Source organism: Bubalus bubalis, chromosome 12 (assembly GCF_019923935.1).
Source record: "Bubalus bubalis isolate 160015118507 breed Murrah chromosome 12, NDDB_SH_1, whole genome shotgun sequence".
NCBI classification, from domain to species: Eukaryota; Metazoa; Chordata; class Mammalia; order Artiodactyla; family Bovidae; genus Bubalus; species Bubalus bubalis.
Window position 1 is genome coordinate 12,987,068 of NC_059168.1, and position 26,943 is coordinate 13,014,010.

At 36.4% G+C, this 26,943-nt stretch overlaps 1 protein-coding gene across 5 annotated transcripts in view; it reads right to left on the reverse strand.

Moving 5' to 3' along the window:
• Window positions 1-2,814: 2,814 nt before the first annotated feature.
• Window positions 2,815-26,943, reverse strand: part of ZNF638 (zinc finger protein 638) — a 95,872-nt gene continuing 71,743 nt past the window's right edge. For 2 of the 5 annotated variants that reach the window (XM_044925783.2, XM_044925782.2), the window contains exons 21-29: window positions 25,449-25,486; window positions 18,872-20,090; window positions 18,204-18,269; window positions 15,427-16,381; window positions 14,523-14,627; window positions 11,429-11,518; window positions 10,589-10,707; window positions 8,786-8,847; window positions 2,815-2,991 (exon numbers count right to left, since the gene is read on the reverse strand). In XM_044925783.2, coding sequence (XP_044781718.2) covers window positions 2,979-2,991; window positions 8,786-8,847; window positions 10,589-10,707; window positions 11,429-11,518; window positions 14,523-14,627; window positions 15,427-16,381; window positions 18,204-18,269; window positions 18,872-20,090; window positions 25,449-25,486 — 2,667 coding nt within the window. In that variant the 3' untranslated portion in view covers window positions 2,815-2,978. Of the gene's footprint in view, window positions 2,992-8,781; window positions 8,848-10,588; window positions 10,708-11,428; window positions 11,519-14,522; window positions 14,628-15,426; window positions 16,382-18,203; window positions 18,270-18,871; window positions 20,091-25,448; window positions 25,487-26,943 lie in introns of those variants that run through there. The other 3 variants (XM_044925784.2, XM_044925785.2, XM_025260839.3) reach the window with 3 other exon arrangements.

The following is a 26,943-nucleotide window of genomic DNA, read 5'->3' on the forward strand; positions in this document are numbered from 1 at the left end:
CCTAAATATGGGATTTCCTCTCAAAACTCTGCAGATTTTCCCTTGACGATGGGATGAAGTTCAAATTCCTTAACATCTAAAGCTATGAGTCTGAGAGAATGCTGACAAAACCTAAGAAAATGTGTTAGTTCTCAGAACTGAAAACCCAGAGGTAGGGTGGCTTCCACGTTGGTCCCCAGTGGCTGGACTACCTAGAAGGGAAGAAATGAGTGCTTCACAAGAAAGTATCAGTAATCACACATATACAAGCCCTCCTAAGTACCTTTCATTCCCACCTCTGATCCTCACTTCCCCACCACATCAACCCTTCTCTCTCAGGTCTTGGAGCTACAGTATATATCCCTTTAATTGACATGCTGGACAGATAAGATTGGAAGTTTGAAATACTTAGGTACTAAGCTCTTCTACTCAAGGAGAAAGGTGCCCTGGGTGAACACAGGAAGGCATGATTTTTGCCTTCCTTCAAACTGTAGGTCACAGGTATAATTCCAAGTTTAATGACACAATGTATTAAGTAAGAAAGTCCTGAAATACAAGCTAATTGCTTAATCAAGGGCTCCAAGAAAGAAAAAAACAGATTCAACACTGTTCTGTTGAATTCCATTTCCTTTTGTCTAAGTGTTCCTCAGTTTTCTAACATAATATAGCTTTAAATATTCTGAGTTAGAAGAACTTGGTTGGGTCACACTAAACAAGAGCCCCAGCAGCTCACAGTGAAGTATGGCACCACTTCTATAACCCCACAGGAGTTGTATCTCCGTGCAAAAGTTTGAACCTCACCTTTGCAACATCCCTGTGGTGCCTTGACCCCCTCCTTCCCTGGCTGTGACAGCTGACCACAGGGGTTTGCCTCGGGAAGGTGGTGGCAACAGGTCTGTTGGAGCTGCTGCTGCTGCTGCTAAGTTGCTTCAGTCATGTCCGACTCTGTGCAACCCCATAGACTGCAGCCCACCAGGCTCTGCCGCCCCTGGGATTCTCCAGGCAAGAACACTGGAGTGGGTTGCCATTTCCTTCTCCAATGCATGTAAGTGAAAAGTGAAAGTGAAGTTGCTCAGTTGTGTCTGACTCTCACGACTCCATGGTCTGCAGCCTACCAGGCTCCTCCATCCATGGGATTTTCCAGGCACGAGTACTGGAGTGGGTTGACATTGCCTTCTCCGCTGTTGGGAGTTAGAGGACTGAAAATTAGAAAGTTTCAGACAACAGGGCCATAACAGGATAGATAACACTTGAGTGCACATCCCAGTCAGCCCCTGCAGTGTCTGTTACAAGCCAGGCATCTTTTCTCTGGTCCTTAAAATCATGACTAGCATCACCTCTGGGGCCTACACACACCTGGAGTCAAGAGGCTGTCCTCGCTGCAACCAAGCCTAGGAAGAGGTGGTGCATGAATTACTATTACACTTCCACTCAAGCCTCTGGCTAATCTTTCCAAAAAGGCACCAACAAATTCCAGGTGCCCCTCCTGCCTACAAGGAAGCTTTTCTTGGCAAGTGAGGAGAGGCTTAGAGGCTGCAGCTGTTCTACAGGCTGAAGGAGTCACCCTAGATGCAGCAGGGCTGCCCCTGCTAGGGGGATGCAGCCCGTTAGCAGGAGTGTACAAAGGCAGAGCGATGGGCGTAGTCTATTCCATAAAGGCCCAATTGGGAAAGGGGCAGTCTGTAAAATACTTAAAAATAAAAAAAACTGAGTATGACTGCTTTTTATCATCATCATTTACTGCAGGCAACTCTATACAATATTAGTAATAAAATACCCCACCCTACCAGAGACCACTCCTACCAGTGAGCTACCAAGATTTTCCACCTTATCCACTAATGCTTTTCCAAGTAAACAAAATACTCCATGCCTATGCAAGGAAGGCCATCCTTCTTCCTTCTCTTGACTCCATTACTGTTTTATCTATCAATTTCTCTTCCTCATGACCCCAAGGAGTTTAATCAGCTGACCAGAACTCTGAAGAGTAAGAAAAGCATGGGGCTCTGGGATAATGGTTTTCAATCCCAGTGCTATCACTTGCTAGATGTAGTCACCATCTCTTTGAGCTTGCTTCTTCATTAAGTAGAATGGGAATTATCATAGCATCTATTTCCTAGGATTATTTCAAAGATTAACTGAGAATGCTGCAAAACATTTAGCATTCTGGCACATAAATAAGATTCATATTCCACATATTCCTAGCTTATGAGAATTAAATACTACAAGTCCACACTCTACCAGACAATATTATTTTTTTCACTCACTCCTGACTCTAGTTCCAATGTCTAGTTTGATAAATTAGCTCATCTTACATAAGAAAGAACTTTCATACGAATTGTACGTCTACAGTCACTGGAGTTGTTTCCTCACAGGTTGTATTACTTTCTCTGTATGAAAACTTAAAATTTAAGAAAAGTAAAACCTTCATCTACAAGTTTAGTGCCCACTACAGTACAAGAAGCTGGCCAAGTGAGGATGTGCCAACCACTTAGTGTCAGTTCATGCCTCAAGTATACTTTAGTTCAATTGAAATGTATAGTCCATTGACATTTCATAAAATTATTGATACACATAGGGTCCAAGTCTATCATCTTTCTGTACGTTTTCAAATAGAAAACTTAATCCTTTATTTGTCCTTTCCTTTTTTTGGGGGGGGGGGTGGGTAGATTATTTTTTAGTAATGATTTATCTTCTCTGTTAACTTTTTAAATGTTATCAGTTTTTTTTTTTTCTTTTTTTTTGGTTTGGTGGTAGATGGTTAATTTATCACCATCTATCTTGAGTTATTATACCACTTCACAAGTAACATAAAAATTAAAAACAACATAATTCCATTTTACTAACCTTCCCCCTCTTTGTTGTAATTTTCCATGTTACTTCCATGTTTTACTTTTCCATGTTATTCCATATTTTACTTTTTCATATGTTCCAACTCTCAACATCTGTACCTCTCAGCATTCAGCATACATGAAGTTGTCAACTATCTTTTTATGCTTTTGTTACCATATAATCCTTTGAAAAAGACAAGAACATGATTTACATACAATATATATACACATACCCTTTTTTAAAGAAAGTTCAGCAAACCTCAGAAGCCTGTAATGTTTTGCTGATCAAGATTCATAGATGTCAGGGCAGAGTATAATGGTAGAGTCAATCACAGAACCCTATCTCCCTTTTTTCATGGACTCTGTAGCATAGAATTCTTTTTCCATTTCCCACTCTCCCCTTTCAAATCTTCTCAAGATCTTCTTATAAAAACCACTCCTTTAAGAAAAAAAATACTAAAGTTTTATTAAAAGATGTACTTCAGTTCATGGAACACGTAATTTTAACTTCAGCAGTTTTGTAATATATGAAAGATTCAGCATCTGGCAAATCCCCTCCTATGTTCATAAAGGATTCAGATATTCCCAGCTTCTCCTCCACCTTCAACCTGTTTTTATTGTCACTGGATCCCCATTAAGGTTGGGCTTACCAGGTGGCACAGAGGTAAAGAATCTACCTGCCAAGGCCAAAAACCCAAAAGACATGGGTTTGATCCTTGGGTCAACAAGATACTTTGGTATAGGAAATGGCAATTCACTCCAGAATTTTTGCCTGAAAATCCTATAGACAGAGGAGCCTAGTGGGCTACAGTCCATAGGGTCACAAAGAGTCAGACATGACTGAGCACACAAGCATGCACAAGATCTCCATTTAGGTTAGCAATCAACAGCACAAGGTTATTTGATTATCCCATGGGTATGACTGCATATATACATAAAAATATATTACAAAATTAACAAAGAAAGGTTACTTGTATCAGAAAGAAAACCAAGAGAATGGAAATAGAAGCCAGGCTTCTTTTTAAGTGTGACTTTAGAACCATGTAAAATGTTTTATGTAACACAAAATTAAATTGAAAAGGTAACCCTTAGAAATAAAAATGAAATTAAATAAACCTCAATGTTAATCTAGATGACAGCCTAACTGTTAACTATTGGAGGTGACTTGAAAGCCCTATACTTTGAATACAACGTGAAAGGAAAGTAGAAAAAAATTTTTTATTGGAGTACAGCTGATTTACAATGTTGTGTTAGTTTCAGGTATACAGCAAAGTGAATCAGTTATACAAATACATATTTCTGTTTTGTAGGTAAGTTCATTTGTAACATTCTTTAGATTCCACTTATAAGCGATACCATGTATTTGTCTTTCTGTGTCTTACTTGACTTTGTGTAACAATCTCTAGGTCCATTCATGTTGCTGCAATCAGGTCATTTCATTCTTTTTTTTTACAGCTAACATTCCATTGTCGATACATACCACATCTTTTATCCATTCCTCTGTCGATTGAGATTTAGGTTGCGTCTATGTCCTGGCTATTGTAAATAATGCTGCAATGAACACTGGGCTGCATGTATTTTTTTGAATTATGATTTTCTCTAGATACACGCCCAGGATTGGGATTACTGAATGATATGGTAGCTCTATTTTTAGGTTTCTGAGGAACCTCCATACAGTTCTCCAAAGTGGCTATACCAATTTCCCTTCCCAACAGTGTAGGTTTCCCTTTTCTTCACACCCTCTGTTAGTATTAATAGATTTTTGGATGATGGCCATTCTGACTAGTGTGAGGTGATACCTCATTGTAGTTTTGATTTGCATTTTCCTAATAATTAATGGTGCTGAGCATCTTTTCATGTCCTTTTTTGGCTATGTATATGTCTCTTTGGAGATATGTCTATTTAAATTTTTCACCTGTTTTTTGTTGGGTTGTTTCTTTTGATATTGAATTGCATGAGCTGTGTGTGTATTGGTTTGGCCCAAAAGTTTGCTAGGGTTGGAAAAACCTGAAAGAACCTTTTGGCTAGCCCAGTTATTTTGGAGATTAATCTTGTTGGTTGCTTTGTTTGCAAATATTTTCTCCCATTCTGAGGATCATCTTTTCATTTTGTTTATGGCTTCTTTTGATATGGAAAAGCTTTTAAGTTTAAAATTTTGTTTTTAATAATCACATCGTTGGTTGTGCTCTTGGTATTGTTAATTTTAACTGATGTCCTTAAGAGTCAGAATTTCTAACATAGGACAAAGATTGATTTAGATTTAAGACAGAAGAGATTAAATACATCTGGTCTTAGTTGTGGCATGGGGGATCTAGTTCCCTGACCAGAGATTGAACTTGGGTCACCTGCATTGGGAGCGCAGAGTCTTACCCTTTGGACCACCAGGGAAGTCTCCATGATGCATTTTATTTTAAAAACAAAACATACAATTCCAAGTTCCATCTACTAAAGAGCAATAACCAAATACAAGCAATGAACACCCTAAATAGCCACTGTTCTTTAAGAAATGGCTGACTTCAGATCTAGGGCAGGAGGTATATAAAACAAGTGTGCAAAATCTTCACATACGAATAGCAAGGAACCTATGAAAATTACTTGTGTCATGTTAAAAAGAATGAAAAGTGAAATCAAAAAGGCCAAAAACCAAACAATTTAAACATCAACAGGCTAATACTGCAAAGGTTTTGCAACAAATATACTAAGATTTATGAATTCAAATACTTAAAATTTGCTTCTCAAACTATGTGATGGATCAGTTTAGTTTTTAATCTATTTTTAACCCTATATTTCACTCTATCACAGACTAATATTTGTACAATTTTTTTAATCAAATAAAAAACAACAAAAAAAAATACAAGCCCAATTTTAAAAATTATTAGATCCAAGAGACAGTCTCTGTCAAACTGTGATAAAGTTTCCCAACACTTTCAATTTCTGTACTAATACCAGTTTGTGGACTGGCCCTAGATCCAAAGACCAAATTCTGAGTAGCATGGCTTTACAGAACTGAATATCTCATTTCTTTATTATATAAAATACCAGAAGAGAGTCTATATATTAAAAATAATTTAAAAGACCTATGAACACTAACAATATATGGATCTTTGATCTTGATTCAAACAGTAAAAGAAAAATCATTTATGAAAGAGAAAATCTGAACTTGATTTTTATTTAAGAAATATTTTTAATCATATTATCGGTTATGTTAAGAATCTTTATCTTTTAGAAATACATAACGAAACATTTATGGGTAAAATGACATGCTGAGATTTACTTTACAATAATATGAGAAGTGAAACTAGGTAATTAGTATGTATAGATAAATTACTGTATTCTAAGTTTTAAAACCTGACTCTCATACTTTTTTTTTTTAAAAAAGAACTCAAAAGGAGCCGTTTTGGAGAGGCAAATTTCCACCACATTCTTTGACAGAAAGGATAAAAAAATCTAAAAGCTTTTATAGAGGTGTTGAACACAACCTTTTCTTGCTCTGGTGTCTAGATAAAGAAATGATAAAAACTATGATGAAATGATAAAAGTTGCAATCCAATTATATCCCTTAACTAATAAGCAGAACTACTATGCAAAGGACAATCCATGTGTGTAGTGTCAATAAAGGGAGATATTTTCAAGCTTTTCTGGAAAAGTCTAGAATACTTCTAAGATTATATGCAAAGAATATATGCTTATTGGGGGGGGATATAAATAAATAAAAATCTTTCGTATTTGGAGCCCTAAGATAAAACTTCCCAGTCTTAAATATGGGCAGCAGAAGAGAGGACATTGTTTACTACATATAGTGAAAACATGAACATGTTACTAGGATGAAACACATAAATCACCTCTACTATACTTTTGCACTTTAACAGCTCTTTTTAATTTAGAATCTCAATGTCCCGATAACTAATTTGAAGGAAATCAGTGTTTCACATTTAAACTCTTATGATTAGGGAATTCCCAGGTGATCTAGTCGTTAGGACTGTGCTTTCACTGCCATGCCCTGGGTTCAGTCCCTGGTGGGGGAACTGTGATCCTGAAAGCCACAGTTCAGTTAAGTTCAGTTGCTCAGTTGTGTCCACCTCTTTGCGACTCCATGGGCTGCAGCACACCAGGATTCCCTGTCCGTTACCATCTCCCGGAGGTAACTCAAAATTCATGTTCATCGAGTCCAGTGATGCCATCCAACAATCTCATCCTCTGTTGTCCCCTTTTCCTCCTACCTTCACTCTTTGCCAGCATCAGGGTCTTTTCAAATGAGTCAGTTCTTTGCATCAGGTGGCCAAAGTACTGGAGTTTCAGCTTCCAATGAATATTCAGGACTGATTTCCATTAGGATTGACTGGTTTGATCTCTTTGAGGTCCAAGGGACTCTCAAGAGTCTTCTCCAACACCACAGTTCAAGAAGCACAAATTTTTTGACGCTCAGCTTTCTTTACAGTCTCTCATATCCATACATGACTACTGGAAAAACTATAGCTTTGACTAGATGGACCTCTGCTGGCAAAGGCACAGAAAAGATAAAAGTTCCAGACCAGGGAGTGAATGAATGCAAGCCTTGGCAGTGAAAGTGCCTGCCAGCACCTTATACTCCAATCTTTTAAGAGTTCTTCTCTCTCTTGTCACCTCATTCAGCTATATGGTTTTAATAATTATAATAGACTCTTGGCATTCATAGGCCATCCCTCTCCACACACCATTCCTTAGTTTGTGGCATGTGGTAATATGCCATTTTGCTCAGGCTATGGTTAAGTGTGAACTGAGTGTGCACTTAGTGAGGTGAGCAACAACAGAAAAATGCTGTCTTGTGTTCTTCATTTCTCTCTTGCTGACTGTGAGGTAGTGTGTGCTGTTATGGGAGTAAGAGATCTAAACAAATAGTTTTTTGTTTCCTTCCATTCACCCTCTTTGTTAATTGGTGCATTCTAATAAAAAGAGGGGCTTCCCTGGTGGCTCAATGGTAAAGAAACTGCTTGCCAATGCAGGAGACACAGGTTTGATCCCCGGGTTGGGAGAAGAAAATGGCTACCCATTCCAACATGCTTGCCTGAAAAATTTCACGGATGGAGGGCCCCGGCAGGCTACAGTTAACAGGGTCACAAGAGGCAGACATGACTTAGCAACTCAAACAACAGCAATATTAAGAGATGGAAGGATCAGATATTAAAAATTCAAAGTCAGTAGGCTTATGTCTGAAGCACAGTTTCATCTACAACTTCACAGTACAGGACTGTGTCCAGCACCTAACAATTCAGTGAGTTCCTTTTTTGCACTCTTACAACTCCCTACGAACATATTCAATAATAATTCAAACGGTTTACAAAGCAATTCCTGTGGTCTACAGGAAGTAAAAGCTGTTTTGTCTTCACAGTTTCAAGGTAATATTAAATGACTTGCTAGGAATCACCTTAAATGGGTCCTGGCAAAAACAGCTGTTACCAGAAGCAGAAAAAGTATCTTTCTAAAAAGTCAAGCAAAGTTTTACTCAAACCTACCTGGGCTAAGCATGCCATAATTAAATTTTATCCAGAAAAACTGAAAATTTTAAGAAATCTTTGACCTGCACAAGGATAGCTGAAGCAAAGCCAAACACTGTCATGCCTTGATTCCTAGTAATGTAAGAAGGATCCCCAAGCACCCCAAGTCACAGTGGTTATAAAGAAGCCTGTCTGCAACCAGAGGCAAGCAAGTCTTCAATAAATCAGCCACAAACACAACATGATATTTTAAATATACAGTAGGAACATTTATTTTAACACTTCTAAAAGATATTTCTCCATGCCTGATGATTTGATATAAAAATCAAACCCATCATACTTTCCCCATCAGTCTCTCTACATCAAGGGCAATCAGAAATTTGTACAACATGAATATCTGCTTCTGAAACAAAAATTACAAATTAAGTGATAACAAAAATACACAAATCAACTGGACCCTAAACAAATTTCTAATGAATTCTTCCCCCCCTCCCCCCCAATCACCTAGAGCTTCTTTCTTCAGCCTCATTCTGCTCCTTTTCCTTTCTTTGCTTGGCCATGAACTTCTGTTAAAAGCAATTCATAATATAAAATATTTATTAGATGCTGCTTTGCTGTGTTACAATTATACCTAACACATTTCATTGTATTTACAATGTAATAAGCTTGATCCTACAAAATAAAGATTAAAGAAACACAGTGCCTTACATTAACATTACTTCTTTTCATCCATCATCTGGTATTTATGATATACTATGCATTATATTGATGCTTGGGGACTCAGTGGTCAACAAGATAGGTAAGACCCTTTACCTCACGGAGCTTACATTCTAGTGGGGAAAGAGAAATAATAAACAATTAAGATAATTTGGGGGGTGGCAGTAAGTATTAAAAGGGAAAGAAAGACAGTATAGTAAATGAGACTGATTCTTTTTTAGGTGGGAGGAGTTCTCTATTTTAGCTAGGTCTTTTCCCTGTCAAAGGCCTTTCAGGGAAGCTGTTGTTTGAGCTGGGATTTAAAAGATGATGAAGACCAGTTAGACAAAAGGGGTCGGTCGCAAAAGGGCAAAAGAATAGCAATATAAAGGTGTAAAGGGCCTTTAATATAGGAAAAATAAAACAGAGACAAAAAAGCTGGAACATGGTGAGCAGTAATAGGAGGTCAGAGAAGCAGAAAAGAATCAGATCATGTAGGACCTTAAAGACCCACAATAAGAAGTTTGGATATTATTCTAAGGGTAATATGAAGCCAGTGGAAGATTTCGAGTGGAAAAGTGACATGATAACTTAAGAGCACAGGTAGCATAGCACAATGTTTAAGGGAACAAGCCTAGAATAAAACAAAAGTAGGTTCAAATCCTAAATCTGCCCCTAACTAGCTATGTGATCTTGGGGATTAGATCCTTGGGTTTAGATACTCTTTAAGTTGACTAGGGGATTGAATAAGTTTCCAGCAAATAAATAACAGCTCAAAGAATGTTAGATGAGTGTCTGTGCCACAAATTAAATATAGAGGATACACAGAGCAACTCTCAAACATTCAGGAGGAAATGAGAACCACTGTTTCAACTCTGGCTAATGATGATTCTCTGGGGTTGTAATCTAAATGCTTCCCAAAGATATTTACAACTTAAAAAGGGGATAGTGGTAGTAAGGAAATGGTTTAAATAAAGGTAAGTGGATTCTTTGGCTAGACAAGTCCAAAACATTAATACATTATGTGTCCATGACTCTGCAAAAGGGCATCAAATTATATAGTTTCCCACACTTTAATGGAGTGTCACATTGGGACTGCTGCTGCTACTGCTGCTAAGTCGTTTCAGTCGTGTCCAACTCTGTGCGACCCCATAGACGGCAGCCCACCAGGCTCCCCCGTCCCTGGGATTGTCCAGGCAAGAACACTGGAGTGGGTTGCCATTTCCTTCTCCAATGCATGAAAGTGAAAAGTGAAAGTGAAGTCGCTCAGTCGTGTCCGACTGCTAGCGACCCCATGGACTGCAGCCTACCAAGGCTCCTCCATCCATGGGATTCTCCAAGCTAGAGTACTGGAGTGGGTTGCCATTGCCTTCTCCGGTCACATGGGACTAGTAATACACAAAATCTACTCTGTCAAATGCTACCAGAAAATAAGGAATAAAAACTAGAAGTTAGTGCCAAGATACAGTGAAGGACACAAATAAACTGGCACAAACCTTAAAAAGTTGTTTCAGGGGGAAAGAATGTACATTTTGTAAGGACACTTCAGTACTTTAACTGTAGTAACAACATCTGAAAATTCAATGAGGAGTTAAGAATAAAAAAACTTACCTCTGTATTTTGCTTATGACGTGTACTCTTGCAGTGATTTGTCATTGCTTTTTCATCTGAGTAGAAGAGCGAACAAATTGGACAGAAGAATCCAGCCTTTGGTACAAGAAAGTCTAAATCTTGAAAATTCAGAGAGAAAGGGAAGAGGAAGGGAAAAAAAAAATCAATTATATTTTTTCTATAGCTGTGTTAATAAATTTATCTAAACATGACAAACATACTACACACAGCATATACCTACATATATATACAAACACAGAGATCAAGAGCCATTAAATTTCTAATCACGAAACTGAGGTCTTTATTTTTAAATGAACTCTACAGTATTCCAGAGCTTCCAGGATGCCAGGGCACTGGAAAAGAATCTGGCAGTCTTTGAAATAAATCTCTTAAGCATCCACTGTTTTTTTTTTTTTTTTTTTAAAGAAATGGTATAATGGTATGAAGAGGCAAAATGACAGGCAACTGTCTGCTTGAGGAATATATTAGGTAATGCCTAACATATTCAGATGCCCCCGGCTCATCTGAGCTGGCCATGAACAAAGTTTGCTAGCTAAGCTTTTCCAGCATGTCCTAATACTCAACGTAATTTCTGTCTGGGAAAGTATAACTCAATTTTTACCAGAGCAACAAAGAGAGTACCTATCCCAGACTTCAAGAGTACAATAAAAATATCTTTGCCAGGTAAAAACACAGAAATGCCAGTGCGCAAAACTTGTTAATTTCCACTCTAATTATCTAAGCAAGTTCACCACATTACTTACCTAAACAACAGAATACTTATTATGATACTGAATCTTTATTTCATGTAGATAAGGAAAAATATCATTTTTACTTTACCTTCAGGGACATCAGGTGCCACTGATCTCCCTGAAGAGTCCTCAATCTTCTTGCGTTTCTGTTCTGGTTCTGAATCCTCTAATCCAGATTCTTCACCAACCAAAGTCATTAAATTTTTCAAAGAAAAAAAGTTACTCAAAATAGATTTACAGATTTGTCTTTTAATGTTTACGAAGTTGTGTTGGTTTCTGCTATACGATAACACGAATCAGCCATAATTATATATATATACATCCCCTCCCTCCTGAGCCTCCCCCCTCCCCTCCCCCAATTCCACCCCTCTAGGTCATCACAGAGCGCCAGACTGGGTCCCTGTGTTATACAGCAATTTCTTACCAACTATCCACTTCACACACAATAGTGTATATATGTTGATATTACTTTCTCCATTCATCCCACTCACTCTCTCTCCCAACTGTGTCTACAAAGTTCATTCTTTACATTTGCATCTCCATTCCTTCACTGCAAATAGGTCCATTTCCAGATTTTGTGAGGCTAACATCAGATAATCCCTGCCTTCAAAGATTAATTTATGGATCATCTCTCTAAGGAAACCTTTCTCACCCAACTATTTTTCCAAGAGTCTTTATATACGGAATAAATGGGTAAATCAGTTCAACCTTATTAAATGGACTTAAGGATATGGGACTAAAGTTTAACAGCATATTTATACGTGATTCCAGAAAAAATTCAAAGGTAAATGGGAGAAGTTCGAGTTCTACATTACGGATAACAGCATGTGTATGCAAAAGTGCTGGGTTGGGAGAAGAGTGTAGATTAAAGGGAAAAGCACACGAGCAGAGAATAATTCTGACGGCCTCTATAGAAGCCATTCCAACCAAGAAAAACAGAGTCTACACTGATGGACTAAGAGCCTTGTTAGACCGAATCACAAGTAAAATTACAAACATTCAAATCCAGCAAAGTGAATTAACATCTAAGAAAGTACTCAATAGCAGACTGCATAATATTATCTTGGGGGAAGACAAAACCAAAAACTGGTTCCAAGCAATTCTAGTTACCTTAAGTAGGTGAAATACCTAACTGTAATATAGCACTTGACAAATCTTTTTTATATATATATATATATATATCTATCTATATATATATATATATATATCTATATCCCATTTGGCTCACACATGTGAGATAGGCAGGTCAAATCATTACTATCCATATTTCTTCACAAAGGAGAAAGCAAAACCAAAAGAGGTAAGAAACTGATTTTGTTCAAGGTTGCACAGCCAGGAAGCGATGGGAGATTTGTGACTTCAAGTTCAGTGCTCTCCCCGTGTAACTGGGCCACCATTCACCACATCTGAGGGGATGGCTAGAAACTACTGAATTCATTATTTACTCTTCTCTTATTCCTTTCATCTTAACAGTCATCAAGTCCCAAAGAATTGATTAAAAAGACTGTCTCCCTTTTCTTGACTTGATGGTTAAAACAGCCTCCAGTCTCTTGCTGTAAGAATTTATTCCCTTACCAGAGTAACAAGCTTTCTCAAACACATTTGCTCCTACCATTCCAAAGGCACCTTTATCTAATAATAAAAACAACAATATCATGTATTATTAATATATATAGTTACATAATAATTAAAAGATTAAAACAAATATTTTAAATTTAAAATTCTTTAAGAAATTACTTTCTTAAGCTAGGGTTCTTCATCAAACATATTGCCCAATAATGAAAATAAATGGTTACAAAAGCAGTAAAGAAGTGATCCTTTCTTTATTTTTCTGTGGAAATGAGGCAGTACTAAGCAAGCTGACAGCTGAAGCTGCCGCATCACAACAGAAATCCTGAGGGGGGGAAGCTCTGATGAAATCATGCTAGAAGCATTTGTCAGTTAGTAAAACCACTGACGGGCTTCCCTGGTGGCTCAGTGGTAAAGAATCCACCTGCAATGCAGGAGACACAGTTTAACCCCTGGGTTGGGAAGATCCCCTGAAGAAGGAAATGGCAACTCACTCCAGTAACCTGGCCTGAGAAATCCTGTGGACAGAGGCGCCTGGCAGACTACAGTCTGTGGGGTCACACGAGTTGGACACAACTGAACAACTAAACAGCAACAAAACCACTGACTATGGCTTGGTATCAAGGAGTGGTTAATGGAGAAGAATAGACAAAGGAGTACCCACTTAGCAGAGAGAGAGCATCAGGAAAGAGCACATGATCAAGAGTAACAAATGATACAGAGAAATCAAGTAAGACTAAAAAGAAAAAAAATTTATCCAGTTTGACAAAAAGCAGAAAGGTTTCAAGTTTTTATTACATCTGGTTAGGAAATGGGAAAGGAAGGAGGCCTAAATAAACTGTGGAACAGCACTGAGGACCCAATTGAGAGCTAGGTCAGTGAGCTTGGACTGCATCACAGTTGGCCATTTTTCCTTAGAGAACATGGAATACAAAAGCAAGAGGGCAATGAGGATGCTGCAAAGAGAATGGTACAAGGAATTCATTTTGCTATGAATATAACAGACACTGGAGAAGGGCATGGCAACCCACTCCAGTATTCTTGCCTGGAGAATCCATGGACAGAGAAGCCTGGCAGGCTACAGTCCATGGGGTCACAGAGTCAGACAGGACTGAAGTGACTAACACACATAACATACATGGTAACAAATACTTGTCAAGTTAAATGGAGCATTCTAGATACTGTTTCTCATTTGTTTCAACATAAATTACATTAATGTTATCAAGACATCTTATTTAATTCATTGGCTGGCTAATTCCCAGCATCCACAAAGTGAGGAACCTGGTCCACAAGGTAAGAGTTAGCTAGTAAACGATCCCTACTTGATGCTGCTACATGGTCAGAATACCTTTCATGGATCATTTCCATGAAAATTAGTAACAAATTACAACAGGATCGCCTATTTTTCTATTATCCCACTCCAATAATCTCTATAATGTCAAAGATAAAAACCTTTACCCAGATCTAACTATTAATAGGCTGCCTCCCCTCACTCCTATCCCTTGCCCTATTCAATCTTTTTTGACACTTTTCTTAGTATATCTTTGGAACTTTAACCACCACCACCTCATGTCGTGTTACTCTCTCTCCCACTTCAATTAATCTTACTTTACCTTCACTAATTTGGAAGGCCTCTTCATCTTTCGCTGGTTCCACTGTAACAGCTTTTTCTGATGGTGGCATTTTTCCAATCCTAACTCTCTTGGTTGGTACTGTAGCTTTAAAGAGAAAAGTCTAATTTATTACAACAGTAACAGTGTTTAGTTTTAATTCTAAATAACAACTTTAATACTTCTTTACAAAAAATACAGTATTACACAAATTTGGAAAGGAAACCTATTTCTAATTAAAAAAATAGGAGACTCATATTTTAAAACAGTCAGCATTAGTCTAAGCATTCTCCTTTTATTTTCCCATTTATCTTGACCCAAACTACACTTTCCTACCTGCTTTTCTTAAGGAATCTACACACATTTTTTTCTATTTTGTTCCACAAGTCTATGGGATCTTTCTAGTATTTTTCACTCTTAGTCTCGCTAAATCGCTCAAGATTTCTGTACTGGAAATTATCTTGCTCTCTCTAAAGTACTAAAAGTGAACCGCCCTATCATTGTATACCATCAAAATATTACTTACAAGTGAAATGGGGCCTTCACAAATTTTTCTAAATTCTATGTCTAAGCAAAAACTAGGAGGCAGTCAGATATAAATAGCCTTCCACTTATTAAAAGCTGTATTCTTTTCAATAATACAAATATAACATTGTCATTCCAATTCTAATCTGGCTACCCTAGTTTGCCTTCTGTTTTTGTTCTTTTTTTCTTGAGATACAGTAACTTAGGCTTAAGATCTGAACTAAGACAACTTTGTGAATCTTGAACATGTTTCTTTGGAAAATATCACTTGGCCACAATTATCTGTTGGCTACAATGACATCAGTAATACTATAAAATATATTTTAAAAAATTTAAATATAGTCCTCTCATAAAACAAAAATTACCACTTCTAAGTATCTACCTGCTGAACGTCTTTCAATCATGGTTTTCGGATTTTCTTCCATAACATTCTCATTTACTGGGCCCACTTGAGACAGAGCTTCAAGTTTTGTCTTCTTTTTTTCCACAGTTCTCTTTTTTCTATCACCTCTCTTATCAGTGGGATGGTCATTTTTCCCCTGTGTTAACTCAATTTTTAAATCACTGTCTCCATCTTCTTCCTCTCCAACTTCATCAACAGTAACAAAATTAAGCTCTTCTTTAAGGTTGTTAAAATCTGCCAGAGAGTCTTCATCCTCTTCAGTTACTTCATCTAAAGTCACTAAATGCAGATCACTGCTGTCATCCTGTATTTCATCTACAGTAACTAAAGTAGAAGGGTCTTCAGGCATCTGAGAAGAAATGAACCCAATAGAATCCCTTCCAGTATTTCCCTCATCTCCTTTAGTATTTAAAGCACCAAAACTGATATCTGCAGACTCATTTAAAGGTAGCTCTTCTACTTCCCCAATTTCATCCACAGTTACCAAGCGTTCCTGTTTGAGAAGATCTTGCTCTTCAGCCACAGACAGCACAGTAACATCTTTAGTTTCACTGTGAGAAATGCAATCATCTTGATCAATTAACTCATCTAATGTAAGAAGTGAGTTTGAATTTTTAACCATGTCTTCCACATTTATGTCATCTTCATCAATTACTTCATCCACAGTGACTAGAGCTTGTGCTAGCTGTGCAGCTGCATCTTCCTCTTCCCCAATCTCATCCAATGTTACAAAAGATAACTCTCCCTCAACCACACGAGGAGCAGAGATCTTTCCCTTCTTCTTCTTTAAGTTCAGTTCAGAGGAAGGGGTATTTTTGAGAGCTTCTTTCCTTTTTCCCTTCAGTGGATTCTGCTTGACTTGAAAAGGATTTACTTCTTCTATAACCTCATCCACAGTAACAAATTCATCCAAATTAAATGGAAATAAAGGTTCCTGTTGGAAAAATTAAAGAAAAAAAATCAGAACTGTGAACAACTGCTGATAACTGGCTAGGTCCCAAATAGTTTCAATAAATGTGCATGACATATCTATCATTTGTGAGAATGTCAAGAGATGGTATGAGAATTTCAGCATAGAGATGTTTCCTAAAGCTGAAATTATTTTTTAAAGCCCCAAAAAGCCAAAGAGTAAACAATATCAATCCAATTTCAGTAAGATTACAATTATTTCCTAAATGATGTATGAGTTTTAAAATATGATGCACAAAAATACTGCACTTAAAGCACTTATCAAATAATATGATGTAAAAGCTTACAGTTTCTATATGTTAAATGATATCTTCCAAGAGTTTTGGAGACTTCACAGACTACTAAAAGCACTTCAAATGAAACTAGAAAGTTAACAGCTAACTAGATTGTTCCACTGATGAATTTACACATATAATACATATTTTAAGATATGTAATATTAAGATACAGGCATACTTTGCAGATACATTTTTTACAAATTGAAGATTCGTGAAAACCCCATGATAAGCAAGTCTACTGGCTCCACTTTTTCAACAGCATCTGCTAACTTCATGTATCTGTCACATTTCAGTAATTCTCACATTCAAACTTTTTCATCATTATTATATTTGTTATGATGATCTCTAGTTAGTGATCTTTGATGCTTCTATTTACAAAAAGACTAAGTTACTGAAGGCTCAGATGATAGCGTTTTTTGGCAATAAGGTATTTTAAAATTAAGGTATGCACATTTTCTGAAGACACAATGCAACTGCACGCTTAACAGAGTACAGTATAGTACAAACATAACTTACATGCACCGGGAAACCAAAAAATTCATGTGACTCACTTTTATTGTGATATTCACTTTACTATGGCAATCTGGAACCAAGCTTGTGATATCTCTAAGGTATGCCTATGTAAGGTTTATGTTTTGAGAACGTTACACGGAAAATTTATTACTAAGACTTAATGACAAATATAACTATACATAAAAAAAATATTAAAAAGAAACAGTTATCTGTGATTTGAAAAATGGTGCCAATACTAAAGAAAATAAATTCCTGGCAGGCCGCCTACGCATTTAGTATGTTATCAATGGCCAATTACTAGCAAACATGATAATGGCATTAGAATACATACCCCATTAATTTGGGGGCAGGAGGGGGAATCTGTATGCAATTGTACTATTAATTTATTAAGCCATGAAACAAACCATAATCCTTACTTCTGGCTTTTTAAACTAGTAACATTTCTCCTTGCTCTAATAAAATAGGCTCAAATTTATCCCCTACCAGAAGAAAAAAGTAAAATAACTGAAAAAATAATCTATGAGTAACAGAAACCTAAAATACCAAACAGCCAAATAAAAATTATAGTATGTTTATTTGGCAGTAGATGTCAGTAATCAGAAAGTAAATCTTAGAGCCCATCTAGTTAGGGTAAATTGAACCATACCAAAAGGACTACAAATTGGAGAGGACTCCAGTCAAAAGTCAATCTCCTTTACACACAAGATTTTATTCTGTATTATAACTTATTCCTATTGAGAGGAGACTGGAGGTGTCTCCCTTTCTAATTCCCTTTCCCTCCTTATATAACTTTTTGCTCCACACTAAGAACACAAACTATTTAGCTTAGCTCAAGGTCAGAAAACAAACTGGTAGTAAGGTCAAAATTAAAATATCTCATTCCTGTCCCTTGCTCTGTATCAAGCTAATTATTATAGGAGAGACACAAGTTACAAGGTAGACGAACTCTTACGGAATGATGGAACAGATGGGTCCATATTAGTAGACTGTTTCTTACCTCTTTGGATTTTGAACTTCTACCAGTGGTGTTTTTAGGATTCTTAGTGTTTTGCCCTGTCAAAGTCTGAAATATTAAATAAGAAACACAGAAAAACAGAATTTACAACTAATTATTAATGTCCTTTAAAACAAAAAAAAAAAGAATGCAGAAAGCAAATATTACCCAAACACATTCAATGATACAAATATTTAATAGGTATTCCAAGTGAAGTCAACAATCATTTAACGGTATAGGCATCATCTCCATAAACTGTAGTTCAACTCAGTTTTACTGATCTTTTCTTCTCAATAGCTACAATGTCTATCAGTAAGTTGATAAATGAAGCTTCAATTTAAAAGAGAAAACGGTTTCCCATTTCAGAAGTAGGATGTTAAATCACTGCAGGAGTGTCACTGCAGAATTTTTTTTTAAATCCAAAGTTTTATTACTGACCATATTTTATCCAAATAATGCTTTCACATGTTAATAAATTACAAATTTCAGCTTATTATTCTAAGTGTCTACTGGCTTAAATCAATGGAGTCATTTAAGAAAGGGAAAAGGGAGCTTGGGGGCAAAAGGAGTGAGGAGATGAAAGTATAAAACGGAATTACATCTCCTACTCCTTAGCTACAATAGAGAGACTAATCACTTCAAAGACACTTAGTTCTTCCTACCCTCCTCACCTTATTGTTGCTGTCATCCCGTTTCATGATGGAAGGTTTAGCCTCTGTTTCCTGAGGCTGTTTTGTAACATCCCTGTAATCCAGTTTAGAATCTTTGCCTTGCAGGGCTGAGATCCTTCCACTGCTTCCTCTGGTAACACCGCTCTGAATGGGTTTTAATTTACTGCTGTTTTCAGCCAAGCCTGATCTGGCACTTGTAGGTTTAAGTAGACCTGATTCCTTGGCTGAAAGCCTCTTTTCAGCATTTATTTGATCTCTGAGTACAGATTTTAGAAAACTTTTCTGGTTTTCAGATTTTGAAGCTGTAGCTCTTGCCTTTGTAGAAGAGACCACATCAGCCTTGATGCCTGATTTACTGCTAGATGCATTTGATGCAACCAGCATACTGATTTTACTAGTTTCATCAGGCTTATTGGCCTGAACCACTGTTTTATTTGGACATGCCTTGGTCACTGAGTTTTCTGTAGGCTTTTCTTTCACTGCAGCTACAACCTTATCCAGCTTCTCTGTAACCATCCTTTCATTCTTCTCAGCCTTCTCTCTTCCTGTTTTCAGATCCATTCTGGCTTCCTTAGTATTTAATTCATTCTCCTCCTTCTCATCCATGTTAGTTTTTTCAGAAATTCCCTTTGTGCTCACTGCCTGCTCATCCCCAGTGGAAATTCCAGGTACTAAGGCCACAACACAAGTAGATGGTACTATTTCTGAAACAGTTTCTTGTTTGTCTACTTCAGCTACAGCTTCTATCATAGACTCTGTAATCCCAGAAAAGAAATCTGCTTCAGATGGAGAGTCTTCTAGAATTCCTTTGATGTTCCTTTCTTCTATAAATGTATTATCAGAGGTTGATAACTCTGTTTCCGGGTTAATAATTTCTGTCTCTTCCTTCTCAAAGTCACCGGTATACACCTGCTGATTTAAAACAGAGTCCCCTACATTTTCAGTGAATAAGTCAATACTGGCTGACGTGGATGCTGCAAGAGGAATTTCCACTTTGACCTCTTCTCCTTGAGTTTCAACTTCAACTGTTTCAAGAGCAAAATCAGAGACACACAGTGTTTTTTCTGGTTCTTCCTCAAAAGGCTCTTTCTGCGGTATAAAAGTTCCTGTTTGAACGTTGGGAACAGATTCTTCTTCAACCTCACTAGGTTTAATAGAGGGACTATCAGCTGTTGTTTGCACCTCACTTTCATCAACTGGACTGTTTTTCAAGTCAGGGCTAAAAGTATTTAAAAACAAAAAGAATACAAACAAAAACACAAACAAAAATCAAACTATGATGAGAATTCAACCATTATAAATAACCCTGCCTATGCTAACTGTCAAGATTTCCTAATGCAATAGTGATAAGCACTGGGAAATCTAGTCAATCAACATTAAAATGGTTAAGAAGTTTTGATGTAAATATATAGATAACATAAAATTTTAAAAAGAGCCTCCACTGCACTAATGATTTCCTTTTAGCTCAATGAAATAATGGCAATATTATGACCACTGGTATGAACCTTTTACCCATGTAAGTTATAACCGTTTTTTCCCCTTCCGTGTCATTACCCCCCGCCCGATATTAGAAGGCTAAATGTGAATTCAAGACATTGCAAATTATTATTAGATCCCAGCTTCTCAACAGTAAAATATGTTCATGGTTCATATAACTAATGACTCATGCTTTAAAATTTACAATTCTCTAAGTGAGCCTTACCAAAAAGGAACATAAACAGAAAGTGCAAGTTCACACTCTTAATATGTCACCTCTTTCTTTGGGATATGAAACAGATTTAACTTCCCAAGAACTGTATTTGTTAGTAATACTTACAAGAAAACTTTCTTGGGAAATACCTTTTAAATACTCTTGTCAGAAATTTAAAGGTAGTGGCCAAGCTGATAAGATCACCTTTACATAAACATGTAGTCTTACTATAAAGTGTGTAGGTGCCTTTGCTATATCACAAGAAAGATGTTAAAATCTTTCCAGTTATAGAGAATAATTAAAGATATGCTACTCTTCAGTTACCACAAGATGATGTATTATCTGTGTCCTGAGACATTAATAATATTTCAAAAGTTTGGAAAAACTGCTATACATTAGGTTCTAATCATATGAGCCAATAAACAATTTCTCCTTCCCTCAAAGATGGTAAACTTAAAATTCCAAAGGAGAAAACTTTCCTAAGAGATCAAAGAAACACCTCTTGAATAGGAAAGCTGTTAAGGCAAACAGTTTCAAGAATTTATATAAGTTAAAAAGTCAGCAACCATAGACTTTAATCAAATAATATTCTATTCATCTGTATAAGCTACCCTTTGTATACTTGAAAAGATTTAAAGACTTTTATTTGAAATAATTCACATCCCTTATATTAAAATATAAAATGGCTGATTTTTGATGTCCCAAATTCTAACACAAGTCAAGAAAAAACTTGTTGCCAAGCACAAACATGACAAAGATAAGAAAAAGCTGTGATATTCAGTTAAAGCAGTCATGTAAATATTACTTCTCAAAACGTGAGCTTTCATTTTTAAATTATAACTTCATTTATAAGTTTCATTTTTAAGAGACTGATTTCCAATAATGATTTAATTCAAATTCCTGCCTCATTACAGAACTGCACAGTAACCCTAAAGGCTTTACAAGTTAAGGCTATATGAAACTACCAATTTATCGGGCTTTAGAAAGAGAAAACTGGTGATTTTGATTCCTGGCTCTAGGATATAGCCAAGTCCTTCCTGTCTACCATATTTCAATTTTGTCAATAAATTTAAAAAGCTATTATCTTTTTAACATAATGAATCACTATGCAGGTCCACACTTCGGACAGACGGCATGAGCCTACTTGGGAAAACAGCTTAATTCTGTATTTGTTCTCGTGTGGCAAGTCTTTTAAAATTATACTGCTTTCTTCACAGGATTCAAATAGTATCTAGTTTTCTGGCTAATATGGAAAAAGTTTCAGTGTTCACCAAGTTAGCTTGGAGAGTCAGTTTGAGAAGTCAGATAAGTGAAAATATTAACACCAAAGTCAAAAAACCAGTCTCTTAAAAGATCAAAGAAAACAAAGTCATATTCTGGAAACTAGACCAAAAAAGGACTTCAGGAAGGCAGGATTCAGTACAGAGGTATCTAATTTCCCATTCCTGTCCTATCCCCATCCCACCATAACACTAGGGTTTCAAAACCTTCAGAAAAGGTATACAATAAAAGTTGGACATGAGATCAAAGATTAACACCATACACACACTTTCCATGTTTCACAATAAAGGACAAAAACTGTAAGGACCTAACAGAAGCAGAAGAGATTAACATGTGGCAAGAATACACAGAAGAACTATACAAAAAAGGTCTTAATGATCCAGATAACCATGATGGTATGGTCACTCATCTAGAGCCAGACATCCTGGGGTGTGAAAGTCAAGTGGGTCTTAGGAAGCATCACTACAAACAAAGCTAGGGGAGGTGATGGAATTTCAGCAGATTTATTTCAAATCCTAAAACACGGTGCTGATAAAGTGCTTCACTCAATATGCCAGCACATTTGGCAAAACTCAGCAGTGGCCACAGGACTGGAAAAGGTCAGTTTTCATTCCAATCCCGAAGAAAGGCAATGCCAAAGAATGTTCAAACTACCACACAATTGCACTCATCTCACATGCTAGCAAAGTAATGCTCAAAGTTCTCCAAGCGAGTTTTCAACAATACGTGAACCAAGGACTTCCAGATGTTCTAGCTGGATTTAGAAAAAGCAGAGTAACTAGAGATCAAATTGCCAACATCCATTAGATCATCAAAAAAGCAAGAGAGTTCCAGAAAAACATCTACTTCATCCACCTTACCTGCCTTGTGAGAAACCTGTATGCAGGTCAAGAAGGAACAGAACCATAAACAGAACAACTGGTTCAAAACTGGGAAAGGAGTAAGTCAAGGCTATATATTATTACCCTGTCTCTTTAACTTATATGCAGAGTATGTCATACAAAATGCAGAGCTGGATGAATCACAAGCTTGAACCAAGACTGCCAGAAGTATCAACAATCTCAGATATGCAGATAATACCACTCTAATGGCACAAAGTGAAGAGGAACTAAAGAGCTTCTTGGTAAGGGTGAAAGAATGAAAAAGATGCCTTGAAATTCAACATTAAAAAAATGAAGACCATGGCATCGGGTCCCATTACTTCATGGCAAATAGATGGGGGAAAATATGGAAACAGTGACAGATTTTATTTTCCTGGGATACAAAATCACTGTGGATAGTGATTGCATCCATGTAATTAAATGGATTGCTTGCTCCTTGGAAGAAAAGCTTTGACAAACCTAGACAGCATATTAACAAGTAGAGACATCAGTTTGCTGACAAAGACACAAAGCAATGGTTTTTCCAGTAGCTATGTGTGATGTGAGAGTTTGTAAAGAAGGCTGAGTGCTGAAGAACTGACGCTTTCAAATTGTGGTGCTGGAGAAGACTTTTGAGAGTCCCTTGGACAGCAAGGAGATCAAATCAGTCAATCCTAAAAGCAATCAATCCTGAATATTCATTGGAAGGACTGATGCTGAAATCTCCAATACTTTAGCCACCTGATGGGAGGAGCTGACTCACTGGAAAAGGCCCTGATGCTGGGAAAGACTGAGGGCAGGAGAAGGGGTCAATAGTGGATGAGATGGTTGGATGGCATCATTGATTCAATGGACATGAGTTTGAGCAAACTTCAGGAGAAATAGTAGAGGACAGGGAAGTGTGGTGTGCTACAGTCCACTGGGTCGCAAAGTCAGACATGATTTAGCGACTGAACAACAACATACTTCCAAGAAACTTTAGAATGAGACATAACACTGAAGATTAGTTACAGCCACTGAGTTTTTCCCAACATTATTAATGAACTTGCAAACACTTCATTTTGCACCCTTATTTGCAGTCTTAATCACATAATAAATAATGCTGACATGGGGGCAGTCAGAACAGGTAAAATGCAGAATTTTATTAAATTAGTAATATATCCATGTGAGATTTCTTTTAAAAAGCAAACACTTTACATTAATTATAAACAAGAGGATCATATTAATGAATTAGTATCCATAGTGCTTTAACAAAAAAAATGTAACAAGCACCAGTATTTTCTCAGGATCACTTCAATAAAGAAATGTGAATAAAAGAGAGAGAAAAAAAAAGAAATGTGAAGTATTCAGCAATATCCTGTATCTCTTTTCTCTAATGTCATACATATCAGAAAAAAATTATTGCAAAATGGAAATTAAAAAATTATTAGTGCTAGAACTTTAAAAATTCTTTTTATAAGCTCAGACAACTATCTGTAAATTAAGACACACCTGATTTTAAAAGTCAAAACAATGAAAGAGAAAATGACCAAAACACATACAATAGCTATTCTTTCACACATGAAAGACACTGTCAAATGAAATATATAAAGTGGATTTTTGGAAGAGCCTACTTACTTACAAGCCAGTTACTGTGCCCAAACTGCAGGTCTATTTACACTACCACATGTGGCACTGTTATTTATTCAGCCCTTTGTAGGCTTTTATAGCAAACGCTGCTATTGGTTTCTACTTCTTAGGCATGTAAATATAACTGGTACAATGATGCCCAACTTAAAAAAGTCTGTGTGAACCCATATAGCAAATCTATTGCTTATAAATATACTTATCATCAGCTTTATTATTTAAAAGTCTCATTTGATAAAAACTGAGACAAAAACTTGTAAGAAATTCTGCTTTTCAGGCATCTTACAATTAGGCAGTGTATCTAATAATATAAACTTCCCATATTTAAACACTCAAACTCCTCCTTCAAATTGATAAGCTCTTACTACAACTGACTAAGAAGTAAGGGTAAACTCCTTACTATAAAAGGGAAAGAATTCTCAATGAGTGATTCCCAATGATGAGGAGTAAAATGGGGGTTTATTCATCGGTGGGACAAAGGTGGTAATGAGTATGATATTTATCAGGATGAGAAAGTCACTAAGCAGAGGATATACCATATGTGGTCCAAAAAAGTGGTGAGTTACTAGTTTGTATAGACTCTGAAGAACAAACTTTCAACTTCTGAAAATATAAAGCAGTGTACATATTATTTTGTTTTATACCAAAATACACACTAAATAGTATCTTTTTCGTTTTAAAAACTCAATGAACTTTCAAAAGGTTCTACAAAAAAATTGAAAATTTACTACTGTGCCTAACTATTTTGGAATAGAAAAGTCTAGCAAATAGTGATAACACAATTGAATTATTCAAGTCTTAGCAAAACATTTTATAAAGAAGTCAAATTTATACATTTAATATAAACTGTGTGTATACATTCTCTTTTCCTTTAAAAAAAAAAAGAATTCAGTAAATATCTGAAAGAGACCAAAAACAATACTAACAAAAAGCCCCAAAGTCAAACATAGGCCCCTAAAACCCCCAAACAAAACAAAAAACACCCTGACAACACTCATATACACACAGAATTATCATGAAAGACAAACTTTTTATTATAAGTAAACAATTACCATAAAATATAGAAATAAAATTCAGTAATTAACTTATAAAAAGTGTTAGCAAACTTAAAGAAACATACCTTTCCTTTCCTAGTTCTGGGTCTTTCTCAGCTTTCACCTGTAATATAATTCCGTATTTTATTAGGGTCTATTCTACTGGATTTCAAATATTTAATTCATCAATGCAGTGTTTTCAGTTTTTAAAAATCTAAGCTAAAAAAGACAAAACCATACCTTAAAAATATATCAAAACAGGTAGTTCTCAGTGTCCATATAATTATCATGTTCTAGAACTTTTTCCCCCATTTTTAAAAAGCTCTAAATAAGGTTATACAGAATAAATGATACACAGAAATTAATGATAAAAATAAGTTTCCATAAGTAAACAGGAAAAATTTTAACTTTAAAAGCCTGGCAATGCCACTTCTGCTAAGAATAAAAACCTGAAATATCAACATCTTTTTGTGTTAAATTATAATTTTAAAAGACTTCTATTAATATTTATAAGGGAGACTGCTGCTATTGCTGCTAAGTTGCTTCAGTTGTGTCTGACTCTGTGCGACCCCATAGACGGCAGCCCACCAGGCTCCCCCGTCTTTGGGATTCTCCAAGCAAGAACAATGGAGTGGGCTGCCATTTCCTTCTCCAATGCATGAAAGTGAAAAGTGAAAGTGAAGTCGCTCAGTCGTGCCCGACCCTCGGCGACCCCATGACCCTGCAGCCTTCCAGGCTCCTCCATTATGGGATTTTCCAGGCAAGAGTACTGGAGTGGGGTGCCACTGCCTTCTCCAAACTAGTTGACTTAAAAAGCTTTCTACACAAAACATATAGAAATGCTGGACAAATTTTAACAACAATCCTTTTAAACATATATCTGAACCACCAAGAAAGCAATGTCCTGGAGCCCAAAATGAAAGAAGCAGGAATTAAAATTCAGTGCTTATGTACCAAGCATTGATCCAGGCACTTAGGATACATCACTGAACAAAACAGCAAATATATCCAGGTTTCAGAACTTTTACATACTAGCTAAAGGCTTTTTTTTGTAGGAATCATGTGTACTGAACTGAGAATGATACTTCTTTAGATCTTGTCAGATTAAAAGCTGAAAACTATATTATATAAAAACTGAATAATATTTCTAGAGAGGTTCCTGGTGTGAGAGTTCACATCCCAGAGTAAAGGCCTTCTTTACTAGGATACCTGGTAAGGTATTGCGCCTACACTGTAATGATACATAAAGAAAACTAAAGATGGCAGTATAAACCCTACCCATAGTGCTTACCAGCAGTTTTCTCTTGAGAAAACTTCTTAGAAAAAAACCAACCTACATGATAGTGAAGGAAATCTATACCAGATACCTGTATTAGCTAACTTGCTTTATTTGTAAATTAGTCAGAGAGAAACAAATGCACAAAAGAGAACAAGTTAAGCATACAAAAAAAAAGATATTTCAGAGAACTCCTTTAAAAAGAACTCTAAAGAAATACTCTCTAAAGAACTGTTCTTAAAATTTTAAAAATTTAATAGGATATAGCATCCACAGTTATCAGTACAAGTGCTACTTGCAGAAAG